This window comes from Pelophylax lessonae (assembly GCF_965119305.1).
Source record: "Pelophylax lessonae genome assembly, chromosome: 10".
Lineage (NCBI taxonomy): Eukaryota > Metazoa > Chordata > Amphibia > Anura > Ranidae > Pelophylax > Pelophylax lessonae.
In genome coordinates this window covers 49,544,752-49,558,992 of record NC_138777.1, presented here as the reverse complement: position 1 = coordinate 49,558,992, position 14,241 = coordinate 49,544,752, and the positions used below count along the sequence as shown (strand labels likewise).

The window sequence follows — 14,241 nt, the reverse complement described above, 5'->3', positions numbered from 1 at the left end:
TGAACCAGAACAAAAGTTGATTTCCAGTTTTAAATATGATGATACATTCCCTTTAACTGACAAATTGTCCACAGACTGAGAAAACATTTACTGGACCAGCATAAAAACCATGATATTAACACCTACAAATAATATGGAATGACGATAAGGTTTATACTTTACCCAAAACATTTTTGTTCTTTAAAATTTAAAGAAGCAGGCTATTTACAACTGGAAATAGTTTAAAGGATTCAAGGATAAATGAGGTGGAGAGGGTGTATGGAAAGGTATACATAAAACGCTAACAAGTTGATAAATATATGATCATGATAAGGTGAATAAATGTGATCAATGTGTACTAATGTTTTAAAACACATATATCATTTGTAAAAATATCTGTACAAAGGATTATGTGCTCGTTACACAAGCAGTGGCTCCCTGGTTAGCTGAACCTTTAGCCCCGGTTCACATTGGGCCGATTTGAGATGTCAAATCACATGCCAAATCAGAGCCTATTTCCCGCAACGGCTGAATCGGTGCGACGCAGAGTTTGCGGCACCGTACCGATTCCCAAAAGTAGTTTCTGCACTACTTTTGGGCGACTTCAGGGAGACCTCAAACATCTGTGAAGGAACCCACATTGATGTCTGTCAAATCGCCCCCGAACTTGCGCTGACATGCGGGTTTTAAATCGTGCAAGTTGGTTTCAAACCCGAAAGAAAAATGCACTTTTAGGTAAAGTGTGCTTACCCTTTTTTGCTCCCTTTCCCTGACCTAAACTAACTCCCTCCTCCCCAGATGGATACTTGAAGCCTCCAGTGGGTTTACATCATGCCATGAAAGTCTTTTGCCTGCCTGAGTGCACAGTAGCTCATCGTAGCTTACTATGGGGCTGTGTCGAAGGTCCCATAAAGTTAATGGGGAACTAAGGCTTTGGCGCATCCAGTGCATAGAAAACCTTCGGCGGATAATGTAAAGCCATGTAAGCCCATGACTATCAGATTGAAATACATATGCAACTGGGGAGGGAGTGGTTTGTTTAGGTCAGGCAGAAGGCAAAAAAAGGAATATTTTAAGGCGCACATATCCTTTAGATGCCCAGAGCTTTTCTTTATAGTGATACTAAAGTCTCATTTATTTTTGTTAAAAATAACAAACATGTTATACTTACCTCCTCTGTGCAGTTGGTTTTGCACAGAACAGCCCGGATCCTCCTCTTCTCGGGTCCCTCTTGCTATGGGGGCACCGGAGCAGAGTCACAAATCCCTGTGTCCAATTCAGACACGGAGCTGTGGCCCAGCTCCGCCCTCTCTCTCTCTCCTCATTGGCTGACTGACTTTAAATGACAGCAGCAGGAGCCAATGACGCCGTGCTGCTCTCTCAGTCAATGACGAGGGGAATCCTGGGCAGCTGAGACACTTCTACATCTCTGGATCTAGATGAGGCTCAGGTAAGTATTAGGGGTAACTGCTACACACAGAAGGCTTTTTATCTTGATGCATGGGAATGGATCACTTTTGATGCTTTGCAACCACATCGTAATGCACTGTAAATGCCATAGGTGCGTTTACAGCGTGTTTGCGATGCATTTCAATAAAAGTGAAGGGAGGCAGTTGCAAAGCATCAACACCTGCCAAACACTGCATTCAGCTTTTTTTGCCTCATTGCAACTTGAAACAACGCAAACGCTGCAGTGTGAACACCTCCATCCGCTCCCTATTTTAACAATTCTGAGCGGCATTGGTAGGTGTTTAGGAAGTATTAAAAACACGACCCACCCAATTATTTTTAATGCCAATATGCTTTAGGATTTGTCAATTTTATTTCTGTGCAATCTATTCAAACATATTAGACATTTTTTTCCAAGATAGACTTTTGGTGGCCATAAACTATAAGGAAAATCATCTGAAATTCGGTCATTTGGACAGTTCTTTCGTTTTTTCAGCCAGTTAATAGGCACCAACCAGTAATCGGTTGTGACGTTTTTGAGCCCAAAAAACGAAGGACAGGTTTGAAAGTTTTCACCCCGTTTCTCGGCCAAACTGTTTGCACTAGGTATATGTGAAGAAAACAAAAAACGATTAATTTATGTCCATTGAACGATTCATCTGTCATTACATGATTCCACAATCGTCTGCTCTCACGAACGAGCGTTTGAGCGATTTTTCGTGAGCATTTTTTTTTTTGCATTAGAGGATTTTTTTTTTTAATTGACTATTTTTTTTTGTAATGTGAACAGGTGTAAAAAAAAAATCTGTATGGGACAACTGCTGGAGTCAAGTTTCAGCAGAAAGAAATTCGTATGATGACACCGTTTATATAGTTTTACTACACTTTTTTTCCCATCACGGGGTGCAAGATCCGATTAGATGATAACCTCTGCAGCAACAGATTATTTATAATGGCTATTGTTCACTGCTTCTGAACAAGCAATTCATCTTCACTGCAGCGATCTCTTGCTGATGAGAAGGGCAGGGCCAGGCTAAATGTGCTTTGCCCTTTTCCAATATGGTCACCACAGCTGGAAACGCTGATGCCATCAGCAGCCCAGTAGTTAATTAAATCAGCTCCATGGTATACCAGTAGACCTGGGCGGTCACTGACAGCCCAGCATTGCAGTCTTGCAGGTGGAACAATTGCTTTTTTTTAAATTACATATACAACTACAGCATGTTTAACAACGCATCAAGCAGTACAATGGCTAAAGTGGAATACCAAGCAAACTGTTAATTATACTGTTAAAATATAAATTCGATCCTCTTCAAATATTTTTCCTTGAGTCCTTTGTAAAAAGTTCTGTTTAAACCAGTGTTTTCTGAAAAAAAAATACACTTTGAAGAACAGACATCAGCAAGTACATTTTATGTTGGTGCAGTAAACAAGGGACTCAACCTGCAGGCCAGCCATTCCTGCCTACTGTGTAGTGGTTAGTAACGGGTTAGGGAGACATGCTTAACAACAACAGCGTATGACCCATCACCATGAGTGCTTGGTTACAAAAATGGGCTGTTTTGACATGTAAGAGGAACAGAAAAATGACAGAGCTAGTCACCATTACCTTGGGCTTCTTCCAGTAATCCTGAGGTAGATATCATACAGGAATGCTGGGGCCTTATGGCTTACAGCAATCCAATAGTGATATAATAGGTGATTGGAGGTTAGATTTACATTGGGCCGTCTGAAGGCCTGTTCGAGAGGATTCCTCTTGAAAGTAGAAATTACATGGTATTCTAAGAAAGAAAAGTTCAATGGCTTAACCATGTAATGAACGTCAAGAAAAAGTGCACAGATTTTCTAACCATAACACCATAAAACATCAGCCCTACAATTGGGACATTCTGGGTCTGCCAACTAAAAAACATGGGACAACAGCCTGCAATGGTCATGTCTACATGCCCAACACTAAGGGGGAGGAAAGCTTAGCTTGGTTTATGTCTGACTTCCCTTTGATCCTATCTGTAGCTTCTCTTTTTCTGTTCCTCTTATCTTCTTTCCAGATCATTTTCTTCTCTAAATAACCACCAGCAAGGATTACTCAAGCTGGCCATACACTAGTAGATTTATGAATGTTCGTACAAACATTCTCATCAGTAAACTAGCCAAATGTTGTTGAAAAGTACTTTTGTTTACTGTTAACATTCGATTCATGTTCCAGAATGAAAAATCACATTCACCGTTTGATTGAGAAAAATTCCATCCTGCTCCTTTGAACTTTCTCTTTCTTGCTGTCAAAAACGAGCGCTGATTTGACCCCACCAATGATTCAAAAATCAAAAACGAACATTCCTGAAACTTTGAAAACTACATTCTACTAGTGTATGGCTAGCTTTAATCTCCAAAAGTATACCAGTTAATTGTACTAATATTTAAACTTTATTCCTGTGACCCCAAATATAGCGTAACCCAAGAGATACAGATTTTTTTTTGCTTGCGCCACAAGGAAAAATTAACTTTCAGAATGAAGATGTAATACATTTACGCCCCAAGCAAAGACTTATCCCATACCATGTGAAGATTCTGGCTTTAGACAAATAAATATTTTCATGTGCACAGATGTGTCGCCCATTTGTCATTTTTTAAAATTAGATGGCTTGTTAAAGTAACCGTATCAGTAAAAAGGTTTGCGAGCAAAGTCAGGGGTGATTGTATTTCTTTTCTAGTTCTATGCCTTTTTATATTATATATATATATATATATATTCTTCAGGTTGGCAGGTGAGCAGTATAAAATGTCTGAAAAGCATACAGGAAAGTCCAAGCACTGCAAATAATATTATGCTATGCAATTTATTGTTTAACTCCGTGGTCCTGTCATCACATACATGTAGAGTTTTTGCATCATGAATGTGAAACCAAATTTATTCACAGTCAAGACTTCTTTTCTGGGTGACATTTGCTAGTATGGGTGAATGTGGCCTCATCAGCACACTGGGCAAGATCCTTTAATATTTGTTAAAACAAAAAAGTAGTGACTACCTTTCCTCTATCCAATATATTTCTCTACCACTACAGATAGGAATGTATATTTGGTATATACCGTATTTATTCGAGTATAACGCGCACCCCTAATTTTCGATTAAAAATCAGTATAAAATTTTGTTTCACACCAAGCATTGTAATTGACAAAAAAACGTTGTTGAACACGTGCGGCCATGATAAAAATCATTTATTGACAACGTAAACTGATAAACACAATACCTTTCTCGGCTAGCTGCTCGATTTCTGTGAATTTCAGCATGATCAACAACTTTGAGCTTGAATGAAGCGTCATATGCAGAACGTTTTCTCTTGATACCCTGAGTTGCCATCTAACGGGTACCAGTATATCAATTAAAATATGAAGAACACTGAATTACGGTACGCAAAAGCAATGCTTACCGTAACGTGTGGGCGAGGCGAGGAAATGAAGCGGCGACCATACAGCGGATAATAAGAATTCTCACCCCCAGTTCGGGCCGCCCACTGTACACGACGAGGGGACGTTTTTTTTTTTCTTCACCCTCGCGTACAGTGAGCGGCTGCAGCCCAGAAAAGGCGCAGTGCAAACTCACAATTCGCCTGCGCCCTCAATGGACCGGCCGCCACTGCCACCCCACCCCTCGTTTATAACGCGCACCTAAACTTTGATTTCTTTTTTTGGTAGAAAATTTTGCGCGCTATACTCAAATAAATACGGTATATATATATTATATTATATATATATATATATATATATATATATATATATTTATTTTTTCTTTATTATGATCAGGACTAAAAAGGCTATTCCTCCCCCCCCCCCCCCCCAAGTCCATTAATTTTGAAATATTGCATATACAGTATAATATTATGTTAAACAGGCAGCAGGGTGAGCTTGAGGCTCTTTTCAAGTTTTACACGGCTCTTTTGCTAGCTAAAAAACCCGATTACAGAACTTAATAACTGAAGTCAACAGTTATGCATACAAGAGAATGAGTCAAAGCTGAGGCTTCTCACTCACCAGAAGCTCTGCCCAAGGTTACAATAAAATACAAGCAAACTAAAATGTGGCTAAGAGCCGGTTCACACTGGGGCGACTTGTCAGGCGACCTGGTCGCCTGACAAGTCGCCTGCCATAGATTAGCACAGGACCCGTTCTAATAGGAGCGACACAAGTTGCTCCGACTTAGAAAAAGGGTCCTGAGCTTCTTTGGGGCGACCCGGAGCGACCTGCATTGACTTCAATGATATGAAGTCCATGCAGGTCTCTCCGAGGTCGCGGTGCACAGTGTGCACCGCAACTATACAGGTCGCCCCGGCAAGTCGGGGTGGCCTGTATGTGAACCGGCTCTAATACAGTGCTGTCTCAGTATAACGGATAATAGTCTAGGATTTGTCATGTATTGTGACAAATGTTTTTGGAAAGTGAAAACAAATGTCATAAAACTGACCTATAACTATTAAAGTTTAGGCATGACTCGCTTCTTTTTCGCAAAATAGACCTTAGGCTAATAATAAACCTCACCCAACATAAAACCCCAATAATGAATGTGCAGTGTGTCCTTAGATGTGTAGGGATCAATACAGAATACTGACTACACAACTGTATGGAAAACTGACACAAGGTGCCTTGGGCCTACAAATAACCTGAAAGGACCATGGAATACCTATGGTAAATCTCTGGTGAAGGCCTTCCAACAGTATTTTACATTTTTTACCAGCCATGAAGAGCAAATCACATCTGGCATTGCCCTTAAGACTGTGGTCACTTTGGAATGGGCTGAACACTTAGCTATGCACAAGTAAAAGATCTATTTTATTTATAGCTTGATTAAATTATTTAATTGTCATTCCTGTGCATTAACTGAAGAGAATAGAAAAACATGCTGAACTAAAGTAAGCTTAAAAAAATGAAAATGTGGAAATAAAACACCAGCACATTCAGCAGTGCATTCCATAACTGAGGGCTGCAAAGTTTCTGCAAATTAAGATCTAAAAAATCAGTAGCAAATCTGCCCCAGGAAACTAGCCTGCCATTAACATTAAGGATTATAAAGCATAACATTTCAAGACAAAATGAAGAGGTCATACCAACTTCACCCCAGTGGAAAGGATTTGTGCCTCCGGTCGTACAATTGTATACTATAATGTTTTTAGGCCTAAAAAAAAAAAAAAGAAAAAGGATATGGAGAAATTACAACGGGCATTGGAGAGAAGTTACACAAGGTGACTGAGACAGAAGTCAGTGATGAATCTTTGACAAGCTCTGTACCTATTAATTCCAGAATACCAGGCAGCAGCTAACGTTGTGTTCACAACTACGTCTACAGGGATCAGATCTGCCACAGCATTGTTGGAAGCTCTCATGGTGCGAAGGATTCCCTTTCCTGCCTGTAATTTGTATAGAATACAAAATGTCAAAACTGAAATTGACTTGCACCTACCGTAACATTGCTCACAAATAAATGAAAATTATACTAAAGTCTTTTTTTTGTTAAATGAAAATAACAAACATGTTATACTTACCTCCTCTGTGCAGTTGGTTTTGCACAGAGCAGCAATTATCCTCCTCTTCTTGGCTCCTGCTTCAGCGCTCCTGGCCCCTCCCTCCTGCTTAGTGCCCCCACAGCAAGCCGCTTGCTATGGGGGCACCCGAGCCAATTTTCCAGCTCCCTGTGTCCATTCAGACACAGAGCTGCGACCTGGCCCAGCCCTCTCCTGATTAGCTGATAACAGCAGGAGCCAATGGCGCCCACTGCAGTGTCTCAGCCAATCAGGAGGGAAAGTCCCGGACAGCTGAATCTCTTGTACAACATCGCTGAATCGAGATGGGGCTCATGCACAAAGAAGGTTTTTTTTTTTATCTTAATGCATCAAGATAAAAAACTTCTGCCTTTACAACCACTTTAAACATCAAGATTTATTTCAGTTGATTATGAATAGGTACTGGTAAAAGGAAACCCATCATGAGAGAAACATGGAAGCGGTCATTGTTGACCAATTCTTCTAAAATTGCTCATTGCCTGGTCATCACAGAGAGAAAACACTGCACATGTGCAGCCAGAAAGAACAGGACAGTACTCCCTCCCATAGCACTAGGGGGCGCTGGCCTGTTCTTGGGACAGAGCTATTAGAGACTGCAGATTATTAAGACTTCATTTAAAACAGTTTTGGACTACATGGAAAAGGAAGCCCTGACTGGAAGGTAGGAGTAGCACACTATGCTACTAGATCCATATGAGGCCGCATAGTGTGCCTTTTCGTGAAGGTCAATTTACACTTCAAATGCTTTTAAAATAAAACACATTTATTGATTTTCTAATGGTTACATAACTGTATTATTTGATACTTTTTACATCAGGTTGGAGTTTGGTTTAAAGAAGGCAGGCTCATTATTGTAAAAATCTTTAAATGGTATAGATATAAAATGAATCTACTTACCGCAATGAACAAACCACTTGGGCCATTGAAATTATCAATCCATCCCTATTAAAAAGAAAGGAACAAACATGATCTTCAATTATTAGAAGTCTGCATCAGAGAATGGATATTGTAACCTGATAACACTATGGTCAGACCTTGTGTGAAATACCACACGTGATAATTTATGGAGCAAAGAAATATGCAGCTGTTGCCAAACTCTTTTTTAAGTCTTCCAAAGGATTAAATAACCACAGGTGACCCTTGTCTGCTTGATTTGGGCAGAAGCACCATTCCCTTTCCTTCAGTTGTCACACAGTATGTAAAAATTAAATGCCAAGTTAGAATCTTATCTCAAGCATTCGTTTTGTGTATTTTAGTGTGCCACCACAAGAAATATTATCAGTGTCCACTATCAAGTAGATATAGGAAGAGTCCCTTGTAGTGCATTAGCACATCTCTCCCAGCAAAGAGTGTTATCTCCAAGGGTTAGAGAGGCTGGATTCACCCCTTTTTTATGGATAGTGTAGGACCCACTGATAATGGGGTACTTTGACGCAGTGGTGGGCTTGAGCACTATATGGCCATATGGTGGGACCAAATCCCCATTTTTATTGATGGATTGTCTTCATATTTGATAGTCATTTCTTTTGCATGTGTGCGCTATTCTTTTTTATTTTACAAGAAATATTACTGACAACATTTTTCTTATTCATGGTGTTGATGTTGTATTATACTTTGGGGGTTTTCCAAATTGATTAACAGAGAAATCTGTTAAAGAAAGTTCCAGGAAATATATCTAGAAAAGACAACGGAAAGTATCAATTAAAATTACCTCCATGGCAGAAAGAAAGCTTTCATGAAAGTGTGCCTGGAGCACAGCTCTACCACTAAGGGCAAGACTTTTGGCCTTTGGGCAATTTCGGCTATTTTCTCAATAGATTTATTCGTTACAGCCACACAGATTTATACTGCCATTCTACTCTGCCAATTCAATAAAAAAAAAATTACAGAGAAGGAAAACATTGAGCTAATGGTATTGCTGAGCTCCGGGCACAGTTTTAAGAAAGCAGGATATTGAAAAGCACAGCATGGAGGTAAATGTAATTAACACATTACACTTCCCTCCCACAGACCTTTCCAGAGATATTTTCTCAAGCTTTCCACTAAAAACATGAAGCTTTTGAACTGTACATATAAATTAAAACAATGACAATCAAGGATTTGAAATGATAAAAAAAAGTTATTCTCTTTGCCCTTGATCTCCGGACTGTTTATGCTATGATACCTTGGTCAAATGAGAAGGTAGAGGGTGGAGCAGGTCTCCCACATTGTGACCTTTACCTTACAGTGGCAGCCCCAAGCAGGATTACCAACCGGTTTTTCCACACGCAATCTAAACGTTGGGTTACTATCGAACAGCATACTACTCTACCACTAACATCCATTCTCCACGTCTGACCAACACATCACTTGCCCACAGAACCTCCCTCCCTCCATTATATCAATAATAACAAGATACACACAACACAGCAGGATTTAAATTTAGGCCCCTTTCACACTCGTGCGACCTAAAGCCTCATGCACACAGGGCGCTTATAAAGCTGCTTTTAGGAGCGTTAGACTTTTTTTTTTGCAGCTTCAAAATGCCCCTCCATGTTATTCTACGACGTGTCTCAGAAGATTGCAGGTAGAGAGGCGGAGAGGAGAACTTCTGCTCAAGCCACCTAGGTGGCCCGAGCAGAAGTGGGAGCGGGTACCTGTCAAATCTAGGTACCTGTTCCCCCACCAAAAAAAAAATCACATGCCAAAAGGTGGCATGTCAGGGGCTCAGGAGGACTTAAACTGCAAATTCCATTTTTGGGTGGAACTCCGCTTTAAACTATACCACATAAAAGCATTTTGCTTGGTTCACACTGCCGCGACTTGGGATCCGACCTCAATTCACGGCAGTGTGAACCCAAGGAGCATGACATGTGAAATCCCATTTTAGTTAATGATAGCTTTCCTTTTTAGCACTACTGAAGAGGCTCAAGATGACTTCTAACCAACTTGTGCCTTAAAACGTTAATAGAAGTCGCCTCCAAGTGGGAGCCTCATTTTAATTGATCTGATTTGGATCCGATATTACAGAAGATTACCCAGGCATTCCCTGAAGTTGCTTCAAATTGCACCGGAGTCGCACTGGGATCGCCTGGCAAAGCCACACTGTAACTCGCCTGGCAAAGTCGCATTGCAAGTCTTGGCAGTGTGTACTGAGGCTTATAGGTCCTCAATAATATCAAGGGATGAAAATGAATTTGAGTCATTGGCAAATTAACCAACACATGCTATCACTGCTAAATTTGGCCTGGGTAAATAGACATTGATACCCTTCGATCATGAAAGAGTTAGGCTTTTGCCTTGTTGGTACAGCAGATTAGAACATTTTAAAATGTTTCACCAAGTCAGTAGAGTTTACTTAAAGTATAACTAAAGGCAAAACTTTTTTTTTAGTTTTGAACAGAATGAAAAGGGAATTAGAACACCTGTCAGTTTCTATTGCAGTCTGTGCCCCTGTTAGGGAGATTCACTCTCTCTATTTGTCCTGTTTACCATTATCATTGAAACTGAAAATAAAAGAAATATCTTAAATTTTGGGTGCACCAGTTTTGGTGACCTGGGGCGGTCCCCAAGGACTTCCCTTAATTTGCTGGGATTTCCTCTCACTTCATGTTTGGCTGTAAGACAGGAAGTAAAGGTAAATGTCCACAAAGGAACACAGATGGTAAAAAAATATTATATATATAATATATATATCTATATATATATCTATATATATCTATCTATCTCTGACAGGGGTTAGAACCCTCTTACTAAAAAAAAAAAAAAAAGTTTTGCCCATAGTTCTACTTTAAAAGTGTTTTTGGCCTAAAGAACTTCCAAAACAAACATATTTTTGTGCTTTTCCTTTAAACGCTGTTTAACCACTTGCCTACAGGGAACTTTAACCCCCTTCCTGCCCAGGCCAATTTTCAGCTTTGAGCACTGTCACACTTTGAATGACAATTGCGGGGTCATGCACTGCTGTACCCATTATTAATTTTTTCCCCCACAAACAGAGCTTTCTTTTGGTGGCATTTAATCACCGCTGTTTTTTTTTTTTTTTTTCTTCTTAAAAAGTTTTTTTTCTTTTCTACGTAAATAAGTAATTTTTATCCTTCACTGATGGGCGCTGATGAGGCACTAACATGCAGTACTGATGGGCAGCACCAATGAGCACTGATAGGCGGCACTTTTGTGCAATCATAGGTGCCATGGATTGGCATCGCTGATGGGCATAAATTGGAATCACTGCTGGGCACTGTTGGGGCTGCACTAATAATCAGTGCCCTGGTTATCTGTACAGGTCTCCCCCTGTGAGATGTTGCTGGTCAGCTCTCTTCTCCTCACACTGTCAGTGTGACGCGAGGAGAGCCGATAAACGGCATCCCCTTGTTTACATGCGATCTGCTGTGACTGGACACAGCTGATCACATGGGTAAAGAGCCACGTCATCGGCTCTTTACCGAAATCAGGGTCGCCAGTGATCGCCAAGTTGCAAGCGATCACGGTAAAATATAGGACGTCATCACCTAACAAGAGAGCATCCCGCCCGCCGTCATTTGCCTATATGGCGGGTGGGAGGCAGTTAAAGCTGTACTCCGGACAGAACAAATACTGTCTAAATACACTGAACAAAATTATAAACGCAACACTTTTGTTTTTGCCCCCATTTTTCATGAGCTGAACTCAAAGATCGAAGACCTTTTCTATGTACACAAAAGGCCTATTTCTCTCAAATATTGTTCACAAATCTGTCCAAATCTGTGTTAGTGAGCACTTCTCCTTTGCCGAGATAATCCATCCACCCCACAGGTGTGGCATATCAAGATGCTGAGTAGACAGCATGATTATTGCACAGGTGTGCCTTAGGCTGTCCACCATAAAAGGCCACTCTAAAATGTGCAGTTTTATCACACAGCACAATGCCACAGATGTCGCAAGTTTTGAGGGAGCGTGTATTTGGCATGCTGACTGCAGGAATGTCCACCAGAGCTGTTGCCCGTTAAATGAATGTTCATTTCTCTACCATAAGCCGTCTCAGAGAATTTGGCACTACAACGACCTGGCCTCACAACCGCATACCAAGTGTAACCACACCAGCCCAGGACCTCCACATCCAGCATCTTCACCTTCAAGATCATCTGAGGCCAGCCACCCACACAGCTGCTGCAACAATTGGTTTGCATAACCAAAGAATTTCTGCACAAACTGTCAGAAACCGTCTCAGGGAAGCGCATCTCGACCTGACTGCAGTTCATCATCGTAACCGACTTGAGTGGCAAATGCTCACATTGGATGGTGTCTGCCACTTTGGAGAGGTGTTCTCTTCACAGATGATTCCTGTTATTTTTTAGATCTTTGAGAGCTCAGCTCATGAAAAATAGGGGCAAAAACAAGTGTTGCCTTTATCATTTTGTTCAGTATACAAAGCAGCCTATGTGTTCGTTGAATCTGTGTCCTTCGCTGTTTTTTCCCCATAATTTCTAATTGCCGGCATGTTTTCTTTACACACAGCTGAGGAGTCATCCATTGTTATAGACGTGGCGACCGTGAATTGGACTTAAGGGTTTACCACATGGTTTTTTGGCAATGTTTACCAACACATTTTTCATTTTCTGGTAAATACCGCATAATCATTTTATGAATTGGACTTTTTTTTTTTAACTGCATGTGATCATTTATGCAAATGAGTCACAAGACCATGTTATCCCAACATCCAGTAAAACGTTAGTGAATTGACCCCTATGTACAGCACATCAAAACTGTCACTTCTACTTTTATAAAGAGATATCCGGGTTTCCAAAGGCATTTGGTATACACAAACTGGATTTATTTCCCTTGTGGCTATTGAAGAATATATTTAAATGAACATTTTGCCCCTGGGATTTAACAAAATATTGAAAAAAAAGGCAATGCTGCAAGATAGATTACGGACAACGCAACTTCAGCTTAAAAAAAACAAAAAAAAAAACAGTTTATATTTCTTTTAATAACCTATCATAAAACCTAAACAAAAACATTTGTCAATGTACTTTAGCTTTCTGAACCCAAATGAGGGTTAACACAAGTATGCAATTCTCTACTTCAATTTAAAAGCAAAGCTGCAAGTCAATAATTTACAAAATACACCACTAGAGGAAGAAGAATGTTCACTGTAAGAAAACAAGACAGACAAGATAATTGCTTACAGGGAACGGTTCCTTCCAGCTGGCTCCAACAATGGAGGGTCTGACAATGGCTATATTCAGTTTACGTCCCTCCTGTTGCACTATATACTCTGCCAGAGCTTTTGTGTAAGTGTACGTGTTCGGCCTGTCCCCTATGAGTTTAGGGGTTATGTCGTTCACCAGGCTGTCCTCCATCCACCTATAAAATGGAAGCAAATTTGGCTTTAGCTTTGTTATAGAACACTTAAGCGATTGTATAATGGAACACTTATAATTCTTTGTACTGTGAAGTGAGAACAATCAATAAAAACATCCACACAAATGTTCTGTCAAGGAAAGAGGATATTCCAGTTATATGAGGACAATGGTAGGTAAATCACCCTTTCTTCTCATCACATGGACTCCTCAGCAGGACTATCCTCCATAGCAAAGCTCTACCTCCACTGCCAGCAGGTCTCGTTCATCAAACTGTGTTCTCTACATTCCTATCCTTATTCATTGAAAAGAGATAAAAACTTCCTGTTTTTGCCCCTGGAGATTCTGCCTGTGTTTCCGGTGAGTGCCAAGTGCTCACAGCAGAGCCCAGATCAAAGTGATCAGCCCTGAACAGCTACTCAAAGCACAGGGTGACTCTCAGACCTGACTAGTTGCAAAAAAAGATATTTATAAAAACTTACTACTTTAGCTAGTTCGGTTTAAAAAAAAACAAAAAAAAAAAAAAAAAAAACACATACTATAGATACGTAGATTTGATTTTGGTCTATTGATGGTCTATTTTTTCCCTGTTAACCTGATTGGGCGATCTCCTTTAAAGCAAAGCATAGTCTACACATGATTGGGCGATCTCCTTTAAAGCAAAGCATAGTCTACACACCGCTGGTCATACCAGTACCCCCAGGCAGACATAATATACAGTATTAAAGGCTCACCAATACGCTACAACGGAGGTCTCCATACCCCGGCCCCAGACCCATACCAGTGCGTGACCTGTAAGGAAATCAGGCCGCACAGCAGGAGGTGAGCGGCAAGTGAGCAAAGCTTTATCTGTATTTACAGCCGCTGCCAATGCTCGCATTAACGCCTGAGCTCCGCCTCCTGTCAGACCAGTGGCGGCATTAGATTCACATAGGAGC

At 40.6% G+C, this 14,241-nt stretch overlaps 1 protein-coding gene across 1 annotated transcript in view; it reads right to left on the bottom strand.

The window, feature by feature from the left end:
- Positions 1 to 14,241, bottom strand: part of FAR1 (fatty acyl-CoA reductase 1) — a 104,101-nt gene that overhangs the window by 31,558 nt on the left and 58,302 nt on the right. The window contains exons 4-8 of the mRNA XM_082270337.1: positions 13,130 to 13,307; positions 7,878 to 7,922; positions 6,709 to 6,827; positions 6,528 to 6,595; positions 3,038 to 3,209 (exon numbers count right to left, since the gene is read on the bottom strand). Coding sequence (XP_082126463.1) covers positions 3,038 to 3,209; positions 6,528 to 6,595; positions 6,709 to 6,827; positions 7,878 to 7,922; positions 13,130 to 13,307 — 582 coding nt within the window. The remainder of the gene's footprint in view (positions 1 to 3,037; positions 3,210 to 6,527; positions 6,596 to 6,708; positions 6,828 to 7,877; positions 7,923 to 13,129; positions 13,308 to 14,241) is intronic.